The following is a 21,954-nucleotide window of genomic DNA, read 5'->3' as shown; positions in this document are numbered from 1 at the left end:
TATCATATCTCCTCTCAGCCTTCTCTTCTTCAGGCTAAACATGCCCAGCTCCTTAAGCCGCTCCTCATAGGGCTTGTTCTCCAGACCCTTGATCATTTTAGTCGCCCTCCTCTGGACACATTCCAGCTTGTCAATATCTCTCTTGAATTGTGGTGCCCAGAATTGGACACAATATTCCAGATGTGGTCTAACCAAAGCGGAATAGAGGGGTAGCATGACTTCCCTAGATCTAGACACTATGCTCCTATTGATGCAGGCCAAAATCCCATTGGCTTTTTTTGCCGCCACATCACATTGTTGGCTCATGTTTAACTTGTTGTCCACGAGGACTCCAAGATCTTTTTCACACGTACTGCTCTCGAGCCAGGCATTGTCCCCCATTCTGTATCTTTGCATTTCGTTTTTTCTGCCAAAGTGGAGTATCTTGCATTTGTCACTGTTGAATTTCATTTTGTTAGTTTTGGCCCATCTCTCTAATCTGTCAAGATCGTTTTGAATCCTGCTCCTGTCCTCTGGAGTATTGGCTATCCCTCCCAATTTGGTGTCGTCTGCAAACTTGATGATCATGCCTTCTAGCCCTTCATCTAAGTCATTAATAAAGATGTTGAACAGGACCAGGCCCAGGACGGAACCCTGCGGCACTCCACTTGTCACTTCTTTCCAAGATGAAGAGGAAGCATTAGTGAGCACTCTCTGTGTTCGTCCACTTAACCAATTACAGATCCACCTCACCGTAGTTTTGCTTAGCCCACATTGGACTAGTTTCCTTGCCAGAAGGTCATGGGGGACCTTGTCGAAGGCCTTACTGAAATCCAGGTACGCTACATCCACGGCATTCCCCGCATCTACCCAGCTTGTAGCTCTATCGAAGAAAGAGATCAGATTAGTCTGGCATGACTTGTTTTTGATAAATCCATGTTGACGATTAGCGATGACTGCATTTGTTTCTAAGTGTTTGCAGACCGCTTCCTTAACAATCTTTTCCAGAATCTTGCCCGGTATCGACGTGAGGCTGACCGGACGGTAGTTGTTTGGGTCATCCTTTTTTCCCTTCTTGAAGATTGGGACCACATTGGCCCTCCTCCAATCTGCTGGAACTTCTCCCGTTCTCCAAGAACTCTCAAAGATGGTTGCCAATGGTTCCGAAATGACTTCCGCTAGTTCCTTCAATACTCTTGGGTGTAGTTGATCTGGCCCTGGGGACTTGAACTCATTAAGAGCGGCCAGGTATTCCTGGACGACTTCTTTCCCAATTTGGGGTTGGATGTCCTCCAAACCCTCATCCACTCCATCTTGCTGAGGTTGAAGACTCTCTTTTTGTGAGAAGACTGAGGCAAAGAAGGCATTAAGTAGTTCTGCCTTTTCCCTATCCCCTGTCAGCATTGCCCCATCTTCTCCTCGAAGAGGTCCTATCGCCTCCTTGTTTTTCCTTTTTCTACTGACATAAGAATAGAAGCCCTTTTTATTGTTTTTAATGTCCCTGGCAAGTCTGAGCTCGTTTTTTGCTTTAGCCTTGCGGACCTTTTCCCTACAGCTGTTGGCTATTTGTTTGAGAAAATAGCAACACCTTGTGAGTAACCACGGGGTTAGTGTCCGAAAATCTTTTCGGACACAGTGTTGGTCTGAATGCGATAGTTTAGTAGTTTGCCATCTATAAGATGTAATACATAAGACAGTGTCCTGCTTCTCTGCATTAGAGATGGGGGAAAAGCAGGGAGAAGCCAGCTGAGAATGGATGATACATGATGCTTGAGAAGAACATCAGGGGTGTCCTGGGAGGATGGTGATCTAGATATCACTTTTCTTCTTATTATTATTGGTGGCATGACTCCCTGTTACTACATTTGCCCCTGAGCCTACCATATGCCACAGCTTGTGTTTGCTCCATGTACTGCTGCTGTATGGCTTTAGCAAGGGACACTCGCCACTTCTCCTGAATGTCCCTGTGTGACAAATAATTATCTACCTGAAAGAGAAACAGACATCAGAGAGAAACTGGGAGGAGAAGAAATCATATTGGTTTTTCCCTTTTCAGGCTGGATCAGGATGGTCAACGGTTTAAGCCGCTGTTCTGGAACAGTAGAGGTGCTCCACAAGCAGCAATGGAAAGCCATATCCATATGTATTGAAAACTGGGATATGTATCAAAACCATATCGCCTGCAGGGAAATGGGCTGTGGAACGATCTCATGGGCCCCAAAAATACATCCACTTTACAGTTCATACAGTGAGAAGAGGCCATCTATAGAATCCTGCAAATGGACAGCAAATGACCTTGCTGAATGTGACCTGACAGATTTCGAACGGGAAAGCTGCAATAATGGAGAAGCTGTTATGTGTTCAGGTAATTGTTGGTGAACTGGTTGGATAGTCAGACTAGGACGGGAGGAGACCAGGGTTCAAATACCAGCTTGGTGACCAGGTGGAAGCAAAACTTTTAAGTCTTAAAGGAAAGAAATGGCAAACTCATTCTGAACAAATGTTGCATAGAAAACACTTGGTTTGTACTTGTGCCTTCCAGTCGCCTCTCAATTTATGGCTACCTCATGAATGTCATAGGTCTTTCTAAGGCAAAGAGGGCAAATTGCCTATTTTTTTCAGTGAAATATATCTGGCAATTGTTGATAGTCTCCCATTCAAGTACCAACCAGGATGGACACTGCTGAGCCACAAAAAATTAAATGGTATCTGGTGGCTTTAGGCTATTTAGGTCTCATGTTTGGGCTGCCATAAAAAATGTAAAGGTTCCCAATAAGTCATCATAGGGGAAGGGAGGGGGCCAAAGCCATTCAGAGAAATAAAGATGACAAGCACCAAGAGTCACCACTGAAGGACTTTTCATCACTTGGGGACCTTTTCTGAAACACCAAACCTCCTTAAACAGGATTCAGCCGGGTATTTCCAGAGGAGAAAAGATATCCAGAGGAGCAAAGAGAAGGTGTTTGAGTAAACACTTTGTTTTGCTTTTTGAATTAATAATATTATGATGGAAGCAGGAAAAGAGAAGAACCGTTTATTTAATTTAAGGCAAGACCTCCTGCTTATTCTTCTCTTCTGAGGTGAAATCCCCACTCTTAAGACATTCGTGAAAGGCCATGTGGATCATAAACCGCCTATTGGACAATGCCACTGTTTACAATTGCAAGGGAAGTCCATATGGAATAGTTGCCCCCTCCCATTGATTTCAGTGATCCAGTGAGGAGGTTATTGTGGAAGGGAAGATCCCCTGTGCACATGCACACTGAGGAAAAGGCACATAAAAAGAGAAGGAAAGAAATGGAGAGTTTTAAAAGGAACCTTTTCTTCCAAGCAAAAAATTGGCATTGGCATGGAAAGGTCTCTCTTACAGGAAGGCAATGTTGTTCTGATATAGTTAGGAGTAGTCATAAAGCTCAAAAACAAATCATTGGGTTGCTGTGAATTTTCTGGGCTATATGACCATGTTTCAGAAGTATTCTCTCCTGATGTTTCACCTCCATCTATGGCAGGAACCCTCAGAGGTTGGGAGGTCTGTCGTAAACTAGGCAAGTGGGATTTATATATTTCTATGGAATGTCCAGGGTGGGAGAAAGAACTCTTGTCTGTTTGAGGCAGGTGGGAATGTTATAATTGGCCACCTTGATTAACATTTATTGGCCTTGCAGCTTCAAGGTCTGGCTGCTTGCTGCCTGGGGGAATCATTCATTGGAAGATGATTAGCTAGTAGGGCTGGGCGGTTTCGTTTCGTTAATTCGTAATTCGTTAAACATTCGTTATTTTTTTTGTTAATGAAGCGATAACGAACCATTCTGGAGCAACTTAAAAACGAAACAAATTTTTCAATTCGTTTCGTAAATGCTTCGTATTTCGTTATGTATTCGTTTCGTTATTGGTTTGAGGTCGTTTCGTTATTATTTCCGCATGTCTGGGGCAAGTTTTATAGTTGTTTTTTGTTTAATTAGTGAAAAAAAATTATAATATCACACCAACAGTCAACAACAGAGGGAGAGGGAAGCTTCAGAAGTTTTTTTAGCGTATTGCGCGATCGCGGCCGCCATTAACGAATCAATTCGTTATTGTTTCGTTATTGTTTTGTAATTTTTTTACCATTTACGAAATTTCGTAAATATTGAACTTTTTTTAAGGAAAATTTCGGAATTCTTTTAAATATCGAAACGCAAAAAAACCCAAAAAACGAATTGATTTTAGAAACAAATTTTTCCGTTGTTACCCAGCCCTGATAGCTTCCTGACTGGAATTCCCCTGTTTTTGCGTGTTGTTCTTTACTGTTATTTATTGAATCATGTTGAGCCAGAGCTTCAAGAAATAGAATTTCCCCAACCCAACGGTCCCTGGCTACTCATGGCTCCAGCACTTCCTGGGGGTCTGGGTTGTCTTTGGGAGTTGGGGGCCTGGGCCTTCTGTCTGCCCAGCCTAGGACCCCCTCCCCTTCCCACATACCTTGAGCTCCTCTTTCTAAGCACATGGGCCCCTGAGGCTTATATAGGAAGTTCTCCCTAAAAGCACCTGGAAGCTTCGCCCAGTGGGCCATTTGCCTCTGGCTCTTCCCTGAGGCTGATTTCCCCATTAAATCCAACCATAAACTCAAGATCTTAACTCTGGATGGCCATCTGTCAGGGGTGTTTTGAATGCAATTTTCCTGCTTCTTGGCAAGGGGTTGGACTGGATGGCCCAACTCTAGGATCCTATGATTCTTCTGTGATTCTTTCTGCTTAGGTTTTGCTCAGCTGTGTTTATCAATTCATAGAATCATAGAATCCTTGCGAGCCATCCACTCCAACTGCCAAGAAGCAGGAAGCAGTTCAGCTCTATCTAGCTGGAGGGTTTTTTATTATTATAATTATCACCTTATATTCCAAGCTGGTTGTTATCATTGGAGAATCTTGCCTATTGGAAATGGAAAGGAAGTTGAAGGAGAACAGAGATTCCTCTGCGATCCTCAATTCTAGAATCCAGTCCCACTCTAAGTTGTAACTCAATTTTCCTCAGTTCACTGAAAAACACAAGACAGAACTTTACAAATAGGAGGGAGGGATCTTCAAATGAACATGTGGACTATTGGTTATCAATGGGGTTAGGGAGTGTCCCATAGCAACAAATGAGTATTCCTGGGAGATAGGAGTTGTGCTGCAGGCCTTTGCAACACTCTTGCGTTGATTTCACAACTGCCAGCTTATCTCTCACTAAGAGAGGTCCTATAACCAGAAAGTATGCAAGAGAAATAATGTATTTGACCTTCAAATCAATGAAAACACCTTTTGTTCTTCCAAAACCAACAGCAACCAGATTGGTGAATGGCAGAAACCGTTGCTCTGGCAGAGTTGAAATGCTTTTCGAGACCTGGTGGTCAGTGTGTAATAGCATATGGGACCTGCGTGCTGCTCAAGTCGTGTGCAGAGAACTTGGCTGTGGAGTTGCCGTGTCAGCCCCAGGAGGATCTTTCTTTGGGACTGGAGAGAATTTCGGAAACTTCCCTTATGAACATAAATGTTTGGGAACAGAAGTTGCCTTTGACCAATGTATGTTTGATAGAAGAAGTCGTTGTAACACACATGAATCGGCTGGTGTTGTGTGTTCAGGTAATTGTTGAAAATTAAAGTAAGATTGATTATTCACTCTGGACTTTTACATTTGATAGCAGAAGAGTCTAAAATTAACCCATCTTAAAAACTGGATATTCAGAAAAGAAATCCCAGTACAGATTTCTAGTGCTAGGAAAGACTACGTATGGTGCTTGCTTTGCGAACACTGTAAGGCAGCAAAGAGGGGACTGTCTTCCCACTTGACCTTATAGGCCTTTCTCCCACATCTCCACTCCTTCAATACAGCATATACCCAACCTTTAGCATTACTGTAATAAAGCCTTATAAAACTTATAATGAAAAGGAGTTTATAGCTAAGAGAAAAAACAGTTTACACACTACTAATAACCAAGATCTGGAAATGGACCTTAGCCTTAGCTATACATTATCTACCATGCAGAATCTCAACCAAGATTTTCTTATGTTTGTACTATTAATGTAATTTAAAATTAATAATTTATTCTGCAGTTTTTAATCTAAATCTGCACTTATTTGCTTATTGGTTGCTCTACTCTTATGGCTTCAAGTAAGACATAGCATTGAGTAAGTAAGTCTAGATACACATGCAGAACGTGTCTTCACAAATGTATTGGATGCATCCAAATAAATTAGGTAGAGATAATTTACATGTCCACTTCACTTTCTTAACATATTTATTGGGTACTTCCCTGTGGGAGTGCAAGGTTGTACTCACCTGAAATACAAGTGTAGACAGTTTGGGGTCATGTTTATACATAGGTGTTTTTAATTGCCCGTGTTGTGATCACACTCAGTGTTGTCTCAAAGAGAGAATAATTTCACCCAATCTCCTTTTATGCCTGAGTTCTTGCTATGCCTAGTGCCATGAAATAACTGCTTTGAGCATGCCCGGAGCACATGCATATCTCATGTTTTGTCCTATGCATATCCCATGATATGCATAGGACAAAACCTGAGACTTTTAGCTGCCATGCAGACATCCAGTCCAATGATTCCTTCTAGTACAGAGGATCCAGTAATAATAATCATACTAAATCCTGTTTTACCAGTTGGATCAAAAGAGGCAAGAATAATGGCAAGAATTCCTGCTAGTTACTCCCAACTGGGGTATATCTAGATTCTCTCTCTGTGTGAGTGTAGTCAAGGCTAAGAACAGAATTTTTGTCCATAAATTTATCGCCATTAATCTTTTACTATATTTAATATTTTTTTAAAGATCTCCGTTTAAGAAATGACTCAAGTCCCTGTTCTGGGCGGGTTGAAGTCTTTCACAATGACACATGGGGGACCATTTGTGACTCTGGCTGGGATTTACAAGATGCCCAAGTGGTCTGCAGGCAGCTGGGCTGTGGCAATGCCTCCAAAGCATTGGGCGGAGCACACTATGGCCAAGGATCGGGCCCCATTTGGCTGGAGAGCATCAACTGTACAGGAGACGAAGAATTCCTGAAGGAGTGCCAAAAAGGAAGCTGGGGAGAGCACAGTTGCAGCCACAGCCAGGATGCCAGCGTGGAGTGTTCAGGTACATGCCTTTCACAAGTTGTACTTACCAAAGACTGCATGGGGTTAATGTATCCTCAAAGTGATCATGGATAGGATGAGTCTTTATCTTCCATTTCCATGTGAATGGAAATTGAATCCAAACAAGACAGAGGTCCTCCTGGTCAGTCAAAAGACCAAACAAGGGTTAGGGTTACAGCCTGTGCTGGATGGGGTTACACTCCCCCTGAAGGTGCAGGTTAGCAGTTTGGGAGTGATCCTGGAGCCATTGCTGAACCTGGAACCTCAGGTTTCAGTGGTGACCAGGGGAGCTTTTGCACAATTAAAACTTGTGCACCAGCTGCGCCTGTACCTTGGGAAGTCTGACTTGGCCATGGCAGTCCACGCTCCGGTTACATCCTGTATAGATTACTGCGATGCACTCTACATGGGATTGCCTCTGAAGACTGCTTGGAAGCTCCAACTGGTCCAGTGAGCGGCAGCCAGGTTGCTTACTGGAGCGGCATTCAGGGAGCATACAACTCCACTACTGAGTACAATTCAAAGTGCTGGCCTTAGCCTATAAAGCTCTAAATGGTTCCGGCTCAGGCTAACTGTCCAAATGTATCTTCCCCGATGAACCAGCTTTGAAGACTAAGATCATCTGGGAGGCCCTGCTCTCGGTCCTGCCTGCCTCACAAGTACGGCTGGTGGGGACGAGAGACAAGGCCTTCTCAGTGGTGGCCCCTCAGTTGTGGAACTCCCTTCCTAGCAACATTAGATCATCCCCCTCCCTACTTGAAATCTGGATGTCGTGTTTTTAATTTTGAATATATTTTAATCATGTCTAATATATTGTAATTTTAAACTATTTTAGGTGAATGTGTTGTTTTAAGGCACTGTGTATGTGCCATTGTAAGCCGCCTTGAGTCCCCCAGCCGTGGTAGAGAAAGGTGGGGTATAAATATGACAAATAAATAAATAATTGGTCCAAAGTGTTACTTTGGGAGGATTGAGGTGTTTATAACCAGACGTGGTAAACCATGTATTTATTTATTTGTTTACTTACTTAGTTTTATATTCCATCCTCTCTCCCTCAATGAGGAACTCAGATCAGCCATGACAGTTGGGATCTGAACAATGCTCAAATTGTGTGCAAGGAACTTGATTGCAGAGAAGCAATGGCAGTCCTACAAGTAGCTCTCTTTGGTGGAGAATGGCTCCATCTGGCTATTTGATACAGAATGTCAAGAAAGAGAGGCATTTCAGCTTCTGTCACTTGAAAACTCAGGCAAAGCTCAGTTGCACTTGTTAAAAAGATGCATGTGTCATTTGTTCAATTAAGTGCTATCCAGTATTTCTAGAAACTGTTACATAGATGAAATAGACTGATGGATGAATGGATAAATAGATTAATTTTAATAAGCTCTATGAATAATGTTTCTGCATGTGTTTCTGTGTATGCACAATCCGTAAGTCACCTGTTGACTTCCCATGCTTGGATGGATATTCATAAGATTGAATTAGGCAAGGAATACTCAGGCCACTTCGACACTGCCCCTATATCCCAGGATCTGATCCCAGATTATTAGGGCTGGGCAATTCGTTTCGTTAATTCGTTAAAAAATTCGTTAATTTTTGAATTACAAAACGATTACAAAACTTATTTTTAAACCTGGAAGTGTTTTTAAATATCGAAACGGCAGGCGCCAAAAAATTTTGTATTTCCGTCCATTTCGGAAATACGTAAGATGGCCGCCTGGCTTGCTGGGAGCTCTCCTCTCTCGGCGCCGGCTGAGCAAGCGAGCGAGAGGGCGAGTGAGAGGGTGAGCGGCGAGCGAGAGGGCGAGTGAGAAGGCGAGCGGCGAGCGAGAGGGCGAGCGAGAGGGCGAGCTGCGAGCGAGAGGGCGAGCGAGAGGGCGAGAGGGAGGTCTCCTTCTCTTTCTTTCCTTTTCTCTTCTTTCTCTCTCTCTCACCTTTCGCAGGGGGGTTCTGAGCTCTCTTCCAAAGAAGGCTCACTTGCTTCCTCTTCTCTCTCTCTCTCTCTCTCTCTCTCTCTCAATTCGAGGCAGGAAACCCCTCCATCCTGCAGCCATCTACACTGCAGCCTGGATGAGGTTTGGCACCACATTGGCTCAATGCTGTAACATCCTGGGAGTTATAGTTTGGCAGCCTGGGAAAAAGAGCCCCTCCTGGAAGGAACCCATCCTAGCGAGAGGGCGAGAAGGCGAGCGAGAGGGCAAGCGGCGAGCGAGCGGCGAGCGAGAGGGTCCGCCAGAGTGAGTGCCTGCCTTCCCTCAATAATAATTTCTCCTCCCTATTCTACTAAATTAATAATTAAATTTAAAAAATATTTTAAAAATATTGAAAAAAAAGGGCGCCATCTTTACAAAATGTTTTGTAAATATTTACGAAATTTCGTAAATACCGAACTTTTTTTTGGAAAATTTTGTAATTATTTTAAATATCGAAACAAAAAAACACCCCAATTACAAATCGATTTTGCGTTGTTACCCAGGCCTACAGATTATCAGGCAGTGGAGACTCACATAACCTAGTTTAAAGCAGATAATCTGGGATCAAATCAGATCCTGGGATATTAGGCAATTTAGAAGGGGCCTCAGAGGTAGTAGTGATCATTTCAACCTATGAAATATTGTAATAGAAACTTTTTAAACAAAGGTCCTTTTTATTGCATTTTCAGTGAGAGAGTATATCAGAGTAACTTTTACACAGAGAAAGAAGGTAGACATACAGATTATCTAAGATACATTGGTTAACAAACAAACAAAGGGGTTCTACACCTACTCCGCATTCACACTACACATACGCATTCACCCTTCAAATGAATGCATCACCATTCTTTCTCCGTCTCCTGGAGAAGAACACCTGCACTTAGGCCAGATTGCTTCCCTGCACATCTGCCGCTTTTCCAATACTTCCAATACACATTTTCCCTTCCTCTGTGAAAGAAGCAAGTGACCAGACTCTGAGATCCATTGCAGATCTGCCATTCTCCTAATATACCAACTTTCTCTCCTTCCCATGGAGGCGAGCAGCGGGTGAGCAGACCAGCTATCTGCCACAATTTTGGAATATTAGAAGGTCTCTTTTATAGCAATTTTTTGCTGATGCCGTTCCAAAAAGTTGAAGAAGCTGTAAATGAGTGACAAGTTGTTTTCCAGCCTGAAACATCCTGGCTCCCCACCAGTTCCTAGCAGATGCTGACTTTTCTTCTTAACAGTCACTGGTTTCCTTAACTTAAAAGAGAATTGTCTTTGATTATGTAAACATGTTGTTTTCCAAGAGTTAATCGAGTCAGCAATCTGAACAGTTAATCATTGCCATGGTTCTTATCAGCAACTTTTAATTACAATTCAGCAGTGTAGTTGTTTTCCAGGCCTCAATATTTTACAATTATGCCTTCATCCCAATTAGGCCCCAGTCATACTTCTTTCATACCATTTCATTCATACCAAATCCATTTAATTTCCACACATTATATTTTATGACACTATAGCCCACAGCACATGATATTCATTACCTGTCTTCTGTCTGAGTGTTAAACATGGCAGCACTGCTTAGTATCCAAGATGAGATATGATGCCTTTAAGGCAGTGGTTCTCAACCTGTTGCTCCCCAGATGTTTTGGCCTTCAACTTCCAGAAATCATAACAGCTGGTAAACCTGGGCACCTACAGGTTGAGAAACACAGTTGTAGGGTATTGAGGCTTATGTGGTAATACATGGGAAAAGAAAATGAGGTAGGCACCATGTGCATTCTGTCTTTCATTCTTTGCAAATCTCTTTCTGAATTCATGTATAAAATTATACATCACATTCAGTCAAAATAGTCAATGCCTCTTGGAGGTTGCAGCAAGACATTGTTCTATGGAGTGTAGATTAGAGAAAAGACCCAGAGGAGGCCCATACTCAAAATATGGTGGAAATCCCTTCCATATCCTCTAATACATAAACATTTATTGATGCTCCACCAGACACATTTGCTTCAAAAAGGGCTCTATGGCTGAAAAAGTTTGAAAACCCCTGCTCTAAAGGGTACTTGGAAGCAAAACCTTTTATTTTAACTGGTGTGTTTTCAACAACTGTTTATTTAATGTCCTGCTTTAATGAATTTGTTGATTGTTTTTATTATTGTGATGGTACCAAATGGTGCTTGCTGTGAAGCCGCCCTGAGTCCCCCTTTGAGGGTGAGAAGAGCGGGGTACAAGGATGATAGATAGATAGATAGATAGATAGATAGATAGATTGATTTAAGCTCCAGGGCCAGCAATGGAACATTGGAGGATGCATGTGACTTAAGTGCTGAACAAGTAATATCATGATAGTTTAGTTGAATTTAGAGCTAGGATCGTGGGTAAGAGGATCCATGCCTGGCAAGCATTTAAGCTAAACTGAATGAACCAGGACAGAGTAACCTCTCACCAGGATGAAGACAAGCTACAGTTATATTTTGACATGAGTTCCATAAACTATATACACACATGGGGAGAGAAATAATATTAAAAATACAAGGAATATAGAAAGTTGAAATGAAAGGATATATTTTATTAAATTGTTGAAACAATATAGTCTTTGTGGGGAGTCGCTGCCACTGGTCCATTCTTAGTATCCTTATTCACTGCAATTGTGGTAGTTCAGGAAAGGATCAGAAAAAAACATAAAAATTATATTTTCATTCCAATGCCCTTAAAAAACTATAAATTGTTGGGGGTATTGTGTAAAATAACAATAGGAATATACTTATGTATTAATGCCCTTCGACAATGAAATATTTTGACCAGAGTTTTCCAAACTGTGTATCCTGACACATTCATTTGCCAGCTGCAGTATGTAGGTGTGGACTATTGGAATTTGAGGGAAGGCAAGTGAAGTCAATGACAACTAATGAGTATTACTAAGAGATAGGATAACCTGCACAACAAAGCCTTGTTTCTATATTGATTCCACAATAGCCAGCTAAATTCCTACACTTACTATGAATGGCCCCATGACTAGGAAGATATGATGGAGAAAACGAGGAAGTGAACTATAGATCAATAAAGCATTTTTCATTCTTCCAACATCAATAGAAACCAGATTGGTGAATGGTCCAAACCATTGCTCTGGGAGAGTTGAAGTGTTCCGCAATGGGACCTGGGGAACAGTGTGTGATGATGGATGGGACCTGAGAGATGCTCAAGTCGTGTGCAGAGAACTCAGCTGTGGTGAAGCTGTGTCCGCTCCTGAAGAAGCCCACTTTGGAAAAGGAAAAGATCCCATCTTGATAAATGAAGTCCAATGCAATGGGACAGAGGTTTCCCTGTACAACTGCCTTTACAAAATGCACACATTATACGAGTGTCGTCATGAAGAAGATGCCAGTGTTGTGTGCTCAGGTAACCGATGCAAACTAAAGAAATGTTGATAATTCAGGAAATTTCCACAGTTCCCTCAAAAGTGTCCAAACCTAGGGAATAAATTGTGGTGAAATATGCAAATGCTGTGGTGGTTTGCAAACTGTGGTTTCTTATAACAATTGTAAGGCAGTAAATAGGACAATGAGTTTCTACTTTATATTCCATTCTCCCAAACCTCCACTGATGTTTTAAGCATTTCTGATTTTCTCATATTCACTTTCAATCCTGAGTCATTTTTGAAATGTTTTAGAATTATTTGTACTTCTTTATTGCTTCTACTAGGTTTTCCATTATTAGTAAAATGTCATCTGTATAAAGATTTATCTTCAATTCTTTGTTCTTAATCTCATATCCCTTTATCCTGACATTGTTTTGGATTCTATCTGCCAGAGGTTCCATTGCTAACACAAATAATAGCGGAAATAGAGGGCAACCTTGTTTTACTCCTTTTTCTATTTTATTCTGTTAAGCCTTCATTTACTCTTATTCTTGCTCTCATGTTACTATATAACTCTTTTATTATTTTGATTAATGAAGTTTCAAATCCGTAGTTACCCAGTAATTACAACAGATAATCGTGGTTTAATGAATCAAAAGCTTTACAGATGTCTAACTTTAAGAGTGCAAATTTTCTTTTTCTTTTGTTATGGTTAATATATTTCTTGTAGGGTGTGATGTTTCTACATTTTATAAAGCCCTATTGATTGTCTTTTACAATTTTAGTTTAAAACCCCTCTATTCTGTTTACTAATATTCTTGTTAATATTTTATAATCCTGATTTAGGAGGCTAATGGGTCTGTATGAATTAGGATCTGCTGGATCTTTCCCACTATTGTTATCTCTGATTCTTTCCAAATATCTGGGGTTTTCCTCCTTTCATTATGCTATTAAATAAATTCTTCAATTCTGGTATTATTATTTCTTTTGTTTCTTTGTAAAACTTTGCAGTGTAACCATCACATCCTGGGGATTTTGCATTTTTCAATGTGTTGATCATCTGCTCTATTTCTTGATATGTTATTTTTGTTCTTAGTTTCCTATTGTCTTCTCTATCTAATATTGTCTGTAACTTTCATTAAAACTTCCTCCATGTATTTTTAAATATATAAGTCCTGGTAAAAAATCTACAAATACCTTTCTTATTTCATTGCTTCAATTTACCTTTTTATTATATTTATTCTTTAACTGTAGGACTCTACCTTTCTCTTTCACATAATTAGCCAGTTTTTCATTGTATTTGTATTTTGTCTTAAGAAATTATTTTAATAAACATCTCTTTTTTCCAGAAGTCCAAATTATTCATTTCTTTTTATTGTTTCTTTAATTTTTCCAAGTTTATTTTCACCTGCATTTCATATTTACTTTGTAATAGTTTTTGTGTTTCCTTTATTTCTCTAAGCATTCTTTCCCTTTCTTTATCTTGCTATTTCTTTACTGTAACTTCTTTTGCTATGCAATAACCCCTATATACCACTGTATCCCAGACCATTTCTATACTTGCTGACCTCCTCTTTTTTATCTCTTCTAATAGTTCTTTCTTACGTTTTCTGTCTTAATTATCAATTTTTTTTAGGTCTCCAAGTTTTTATTGCCTCTGTTTCATCTGGCTACTCTTATGTTTAACTCCACTATAATAGACGCATGATCTCAAATCCAGATTGGTTGTATTTGTGTATTTAAAATTCTAGACCTATTGGTGTTTTTTATTAATACATTTATGACTATATGAGAAGTATGTTTTTGATTTATAGAATTTACTTCAAATACGTCCTCCAATTTACATTCTTTTAAAAATATATTATTTCTAAGGTCCATATTAAAGTCCCCTCCAACTGTTGGCTCCCATTGATAAATTTCTTGTACTTTCCTAAACCACTTTCTAAAGTATTTTGTTTGTCCTATATTTGGGCCATATACATTTCCTATTGTATACTTCCTGCCATTTATTTTACATATTAATACTATATATCTGTCTTCCTTATCTGTTGTTGTTTCTAGTATTTCCAATTTTAATGAGTTTTCCATTGCTATCACTATTCTTCTGGCTTTATTCATATCACCCTTAATAAATCTAGTATATTTATTTATTGTTTATTATCTTTCTAATGTTTGTGGGTTTCCTATAAATAAAACACATTGCAATGTGATTTCTTTCCTAATTGTACTGTTCTTGACCACTTCAAATTCGAAGCCATACGGTTTGTATTTTAAAAGCACATTTTCAGCTTGTCACCCATTATCTTTGTTTATTTGTGTCTCCTCATCTGCTATTTTCCCCTCCCTTATAACTGTGGTTAAGGGTTAAGGAAGAGGCAGTGAGTGGGATCATGTAAATTCCACACCAATGGAAAAAGAAAGGAACCCTGCGATGCCTACCTGTGGTGGAGAAAACACATAAAATCTAGGATGAAATTGTCCCTGAATGAAAGCATTCCTTGGGTGATGATCCATAGTATTTGGGGAAGACATTGGCAGGGTTGGGCTACATGTTCATGACTCTCACTATAACCTGAAATGTCATTGGAGGGAGTTTTTTTGGTGACTCCTCAGCACTGTGGGTTATAGCTATTTGTGGAAGTGGGAGCCTGTTTGTGGAAGTGGACACCCCAGCCACATACACACACATATATTTTCACTTTTAATATGTGTATAGACAGATTATCTTAGGTGTACCTGGCATTGCCAGCATATGCATTCTCAAATGCTATTCATGAGAGAAAAAATCATGGTTAGCTTTATGGTTTTATTAATGGCCTCATTAGAAAATGTATAGCTATATAATGGGACCTTTTAAAAAGGGTATATCTGATGGGTTCCAATTTCTATGAGCCCAAACCTGGTGAATCTGAAACTCACATAAGAGATAGAAATGGCTCACTGAAAATGCCACCAGGATCAGATCTGGCCAGGTGGAATTCCCAACATCCTTAGGTTTGGGTGGGTGCAAATCCCACCAATCTGAGATCTTTCTTTCTGGAAATCCCATCAGCCACGTCTGTTTGGTTTGGAACCAGCGTTGATGCAGTTCTCTGGATTTAGGTGGACTCCCGCTTCTATCATCCTCTTTCTTGCCTCCCCCCATGCCAAATCCTATCATTATTGTAAATGAAATAACAAAGGGTCCTTGTACCCGATTTGATCTAGATGCACACATGGATTACAACTTCCATCATCCTTTATCAACCCCCTTAAACCCCATCAATATTTTAAGATGGCCATGATGAGGATGTTTACCAAGATTAGTTCAGATCCATTATGGGTATCTGGGATTAACATGACACTCCATATGTGGGTGGGCCATAACTCTCATCATCATCCTCTGTCATTGTCCTCAAACCCCACAACTATTTTAAGTTTGTCATGATAGATATGTGTATCAGGTTTGGTTGAGAGCAGACCTCAATTCCAATTATCCCATTGAGTACAGAAGAAACAAGAAGCTAAGTTAGGGTGGCAATGTCTGAGACCAAGGCATCCTCATACTAAATTCTTTTATTTTAGCAATTTGATTCAAAGTCATCACAATGACTGGCATCCTGCTGGTTATTCCCAGCTAGAGTAGATCCATTCATTGGTTGATGAATCAACATATAGGTAAAATTAATGGATTCAGTGTTTATAGTCTAGTGAATTCTAACAAAACTTTTGCTTATAACTCTATCATCACCATTCATCTCGTACCAAGTCTCTCTTTTTTCTGCTAAAGATCTCCGTTTGAGTGGCACAAGTCCCTGCTCTGGGAGGGTTGAAGTCTTTCACAATGACGCATGGGGGACCGTTTGTGATGCTGGCTGGGATTTACAAGATGCCCAAGTGGTCTGCAGGCAGCTGGGCTGTGGCAATGCCTCCAAAGCATTGGGTGGAGCACACTATGGCCAAGGATCTGGCCCCATTTGGATGGAGAACATCAACTGTACAGGAGAAGAAGCATCCCTGAAGGAGTGCCAAAAAGGAAGCTGGGGAGAGCAGAATTGCAGCCACAGCCAGGATGCCAGCGTGGAGTGTTCAGGTACATGCCTTTCCCAGTTTTCCTTACCAAAGCCTGCATCGGGTTCCTCAAAACCAGCATGATCACGATGAGAGTCTTTCTTTTGTATTGAAATCAGCTGTTCCAATTAATAAAAAGTTTGGAGTGCAATCTGGATGGCTGAATTTCTCTGGAAATATTCAGAAAGATTATAATCCACTCTTAACACCGGAAATATTCAATAGCTTCTTCAACAGACCATCCAAACTTTTGTTCTTAGTATTGTTTCACCCAAAAGGAGATAATCCACCCAAACTTGCTCCTAATGATTACCATTCTGGTCAGTCCGTTGCAAAAGCTTTATACATTCAAAATGTGAAATCTATTTCCTTTATCTTTGAAAAAAACCATGGAGGGAGAGAGAAGGCAACCACCTTCAAAGACCCTGAAAGGCTATGCTAGTAATGCTACATCTATTTGGCCCTAATCAATATACCCTCTCAGCTTTTTTCTAAGCATGAGATATTTGCCTGACTGTAAAATATTTCTGTAACTAGTAGGAGTAACCAGAGGAAGGGCAGCATTTGTCCCAAGAATCTCTCTCTCTTAATAGAGTACATCGTATAAAATAGTCTCGATCTTCAACCAGAGCAGAACTCCTTGTCTTGGTACTTACTTTGAGGCAGACAGTAGAAACTCATTAACTATGCCACTGATATAGATTTCAAGCTGTTATTACTACACAGCCAAATAAGCGTTCAGTCTACTTTTTGCAATACTAGAACAAATGAAAGACCACAGAAAAAAAATGGCTTCCCAAATTCCTGTGTGGGCCCAGCCAGAAGAGCAAAATATTGTGCAATTGGAACAAAATCTAACTGGGGTCCCAGCTAAAAGAGACACCTGGAATAATAAATCAGTTAAATATTCCATAGCTCTGTACATCACTTCCTTTTCAGTGAGTGATTCAATCAATCTATTTTGGTTGGGAGTAATAGTTGAATCAAGGACACTGGGATCAGATAATAACAATTTCCTGTTGCAGCCAACACCTGATTTGTCCTTTGTTGTCATTGTAGTTATTATTTATTTATTTACAACATTTATATGCTGCCCTACTCACCTCAAAAGGGACTCAGAGCAGCTTGCTATACACACACACACACACACACGCACGCACACACACGCACACACATGCGCACACACAATATATTATATTATTAGCCTAGTACAATATCAGTATTACATATTACTATATTGTACTATACCATTATATTGTAATATTATTCATAATATTACATGTAATATAAAATATATAATTATAATATCATATTATTAGTAGTATTATATTGTATTACATTATAATATTATAAATATTATATGTATATACAATATATTATATTACATTATATTATATTATATTATATTATATTATATTATATTGCAGCTGATGAATCCTCCCTTGAGGTCAGCATTCACCTGGGCGTGGCTGCCTTGGTCTCCCTTGCCTTGGTGGGGATTGTGGCTGAGGCTGGATGCAGGAGAAGGAGGAAGACCATCAGGAGGAGGAGGAGGAGGAGAGAGCAGCAGCAGCCTTGAGTAGCCCTCTTCACCAGCCAGTTCCAGGGGCCAAGGTCTGTCTCCCAGTACGGTGGAGCCAGAGACAGAAGGAATATTAGAGTTCATCATAATCTATCAGTATAACAATATACAGTTAATCGTGCATATCATTCTATATCTGTATGTTACTTTTTAAAAATTGATACATGTCTTGTTTGTTACATATTTACTTTCATAGGAATTTAGGGAAGCTTCCTTCTTCAGAAATATTAATCAATTAAATAAATCTTACATTTTTGTCTTTCTAAGCATATGGGTGATTGACGTGATGGGAATGAACCGCCTTGTGCTCTCATTCCACTACCGTCAATTTCTTATTGCTAATTAATATGCACTTGCCATTTATGGAGAAGTCAGAGTCGGATTTGTACAGTGTAAAAATGGAAGTGTAAGAGCTAGAACAAAGGGATAATTTCAAACTCAGTATGGGATATATACTCTGATTGGCTGCAATGGATTATCTGACTTATTTCAAGATATGCTGATGAGCTTTTTAATGTACTGTTTTGGGTTTAATTTGCGCTCTCTTCAGGCAGGCCTACCAAGTCAATTTAATATTACGAATGTTAAATGTAGATTCTACTAGTATTGAATTTTAATTCTTGTACTATGCTTTTTATTACATGTATTTTATGCTAATTTTTAAATATTTGTATTTTATGGCATGTATTTTATAATACAATGCTTTAATTGTGCTCCGCACCACCTGAAGCCATGAGGAGATGTGGGCAACAAATAAGGAGGAGGAGGAGGAAGAGGAAGAGAAGGAGAGGGCCATGACCAGGGCTCCATTTGGCCATGGACACCCACTGGGTGCTTCGGATGAATCCCCAATTCTCTGCCCCAGAAGGAAACTCCATGATGGGTTCACCTGACCCTAACCATAAGTTAGAAATTTCTTAAAGGCACACAATGAAAACAACTCATGTAATCACTGAAATTCATATTACTGTTATTTCTTTAATGTTCCTGAATTGAACATTTTATATCAATAAACCATGTAATGAATCTTAATTACCTGTGTGGATCTGGGTTCTTTATGCCTACATTTCCCACTCAGGAGCACTTTGAAAACCCCAATTAATGAGCCCCATTAATCTAGTGACAGTTCATGTGTGAGTGTGTTATAAAAGTTGTCACAAATACACAGTTTGTGTCCTTTCTTTGTAGAAGAGGAGAAACTGGATAATCTGCACACTTGAGACTATATAGCTCTGGAGAATATACCAGTGACACCAGATCTGGGTTTAAACACTATGCATGTGACTTTTATTCAGCATTTAAAATCATACATTTTCCTGGCACCAAGCGGACCCACACTCACACACATTCACTCACACTCACCAATCTTCTCACAAAGGACTGATCAGTTTCCTTTGCAGAAGTGATGGGACGCTGATGCAGTGCTTCATTTGACAACAACAGCCAGATCAGAAGAAGCTCTCCTTTTATATTATTTAGGAGCAAGTTTAGTCTATGACTTCTATGGCAATAAACATTACGTTCCATTTCATGTAATCTCATCGTTCCTTCCATGTCTTGGTTCTGGTATCAGGGAGTTATTCCTTTGTTATTCCTCAACGTAGTCCATGTTTAACTCTCTTCACCACTGGGGGCTCCAACGTAGTCCACAACTTACTTCTTAACTTAGTCTACACTTGATCAGTCATGTTAAAGGAAAAAATCTCTCATGTCCTCCTCCCACTCAGTTCATGTTCAGTCCATCATGATGTTGCAGAATTTCATTTGGACGCGGGTGAAGAAAGCAGACTGACAGCACAAGTTGTCTTCAAGATAGTTTACTTTTGGCCAAGAGCAAGTGACAGTTAGCTAATGCCCGGAAAATGCACCACCACACCTTTCCTGTAGTGGCTTTCCAATTTAGAGAGTTTTACACAAGCATGCGCAGAGAGCTAACAATGGAACTTGCTGATTATTACAATCCTTTTGGACATCCGTAGTTGTCTTGTAAAGTTATATAAGTTATTATTCATCACGTCAGGTGAAGTGTCCATAGTTTGTTCCATGTATGCATTATCCTCAGGTGACATGTTCATAGTTCATCCCACATACACATTATCCAGCAAGCCAATTCATTATTGCGGTTTGCATGACCTTATCTTGTGAGCAAATAGCAAATGTCAGGCAGAACATGTCCTGTCAACACTTTCACAGAAAAACAAGATTTTGAGAAAGTGTCATATAGGTAAGGGATAAAAAAAATTACAAAACGCAGCCCCCTACAATGACAAAGGGCAATACTCCTTTGACTGTACCAGCCCTTGATGTTCTTCATTCAACAAGTTGGTAAAGTTCGGTTCATGGTTCAGATATTCCTGTCCTGAGTTGCCCTTCAAAAACAGCCTTTAGACAATATTGAAAGTAAAAGAAAAATGCTTTACTCAAGCAAACACAAAGGAATTGCAAAATGCAATTGAAAAGTGCAAAAGAAGGCAAGGAAGTCTTAATCCAGACACAAATTCAAGTTTCTTACAAGGTCCTCAAAAGAAACACCAGTCTTCCATCAAACAACAGACAATGAACAAAGTTCTTAGCAGCGGACACAAAGCAGAATTCCACAGGAGTGAAAACAGCACTATCAGGGACGTTGTTACCAGCGGAAGCTGACTAAAACCTGCCTCTGATTTATAGCCCTGAATTCCCCAAGCAGGAGGTACTAGGGCATCTCCTAATTAGCTCAGCATCTTTTAGCAGCTATTCGGGCTGATCTGCGTCTGTGCTCTGTCTCCCTTCGTCTCTCTAAAAAAAGGAGGCACCTGCAATGCCTCATCATCTGACTCTTCCTCTCTCTCCAATTTCTGAGCAGGGGTGGCTCAACCATTACACAAAATAAGCATTTGCGGTATTGTTGATTTCGCCCAGGGGCGCTCTTGAGGTGCTCTTGGGGGAAAAGACAGGAAAGAGGGTGTATGGTATAGAGTAGTGTAATACTTCTCATATAGGTATTCTATTTATCCACTTTTCACATAAGTATACTCATAACATATTAAGTGGTATAACTCACATAATTTTACTCCAAAATTGCTAAGATTCTCAAGTATAACTAAGGCTTCAAATTAGGTTAATAATGCATACTTAACATAAAGCTGTACATATAGGTAACCCTTATTCTAACAGTACAATAGTAGTAGTATTGGTTCTGTAATACAAATAAAGTTCAAAAACAGTCTTATTGCCATCTTGAATATATTCTTAAGTCTTCATGGAGTCAACAAACAAATTAATGCACATAGCAAGTTTGGAGTAAAATTATGTGAGTTATACCACTTAATATGTTATGAGTATACTTATGTGAAAAGTAGATAAATAGAATACCTATATGAGAAGTTGAACTGTGGTGTTGGAGGAAAGTTCTGAGAGTGCCTTGGACTGCAAGAAGATCCAACCAGTCCATCCTCCAGGAAATAAAGCCCAACTGCTCACTGGAGGGAAGGAGACTAGAGGGAAAGTGGAAGTCCTTTGAATGCCACATCATGAGGAGACAGCCAAGCCTGGAGAAGACAATGATGCTGGAGAAAGTGGAAGGCAACAGGAAGAGGGGCCGACCAAGGGCAAGATGGATGGATGGCATCCTTGAAGTGACTGGACTGACCTTGAAGGAGCTGGGAGTGGTGACGGCCGACAGGGAGCTCTGGCATGGGCTGGTCCATGAGGTCACGAAGAGTCGGAGACGACTGAACGAATGAACAACAACAATATGAGAAGTATTACACTACTCTATACCATACACCCTCTTTCCTGTCTACTGCATATTATAGACATCTGTGTGTTTAGTTAGTTGGAAAATAGACCTTGACATATGCGAGTTGTAGTTACTGGGATGTATAGTTCACCTACAATCAAAGAGCATTCTGAACTCCACCAATGATGGAATTGAATCAAATA

At 40.1% G+C, this 21,954-nt stretch overlaps 1 protein-coding gene across 1 annotated transcript in view; it reads left to right on the top strand.

The window, feature by feature from the left end:
• LOC137096243 (scavenger receptor cysteine-rich type 1 protein M130-like) overlaps positions 1-19,062 on the top strand; it is an 87,993-nt gene extending 68,931 nt beyond the window's left edge. The window contains exons 5-10 of the mRNA XM_067465027.1: positions 2,036-2,344; positions 5,280-5,579; positions 6,778-7,083; positions 12,134-12,439; positions 16,168-16,470; positions 17,876-19,062. Of these exons, the coding sequence (XP_067321128.1) occupies positions 2,036-2,344; positions 5,280-5,579; positions 6,778-7,083; positions 12,134-12,439; positions 16,168-16,470; positions 17,876-18,027 (1,676 nt within the window). The 3' untranslated portion in view covers positions 18,028-19,062. The remainder of the gene's footprint in view (positions 1-2,035; positions 2,345-5,279; positions 5,580-6,777; positions 7,084-12,133; positions 12,440-16,167; positions 16,471-17,875) is intronic.
• Positions 19,063-21,954: the final 2,892 nt, after the last annotated feature.

This window comes from Anolis sagrei, chromosome 2 (assembly GCF_037176765.1).
Source record: "Anolis sagrei isolate rAnoSag1 chromosome 2, rAnoSag1.mat, whole genome shotgun sequence".
NCBI classification, from domain to species: Eukaryota; Metazoa; Chordata; class Lepidosauria; order Squamata; family Dactyloidae; genus Anolis; species Anolis sagrei.
Note: the sequence above shows the minus strand (reverse complement) of the source record. Positions and strands in the feature narration are given on the sequence as shown.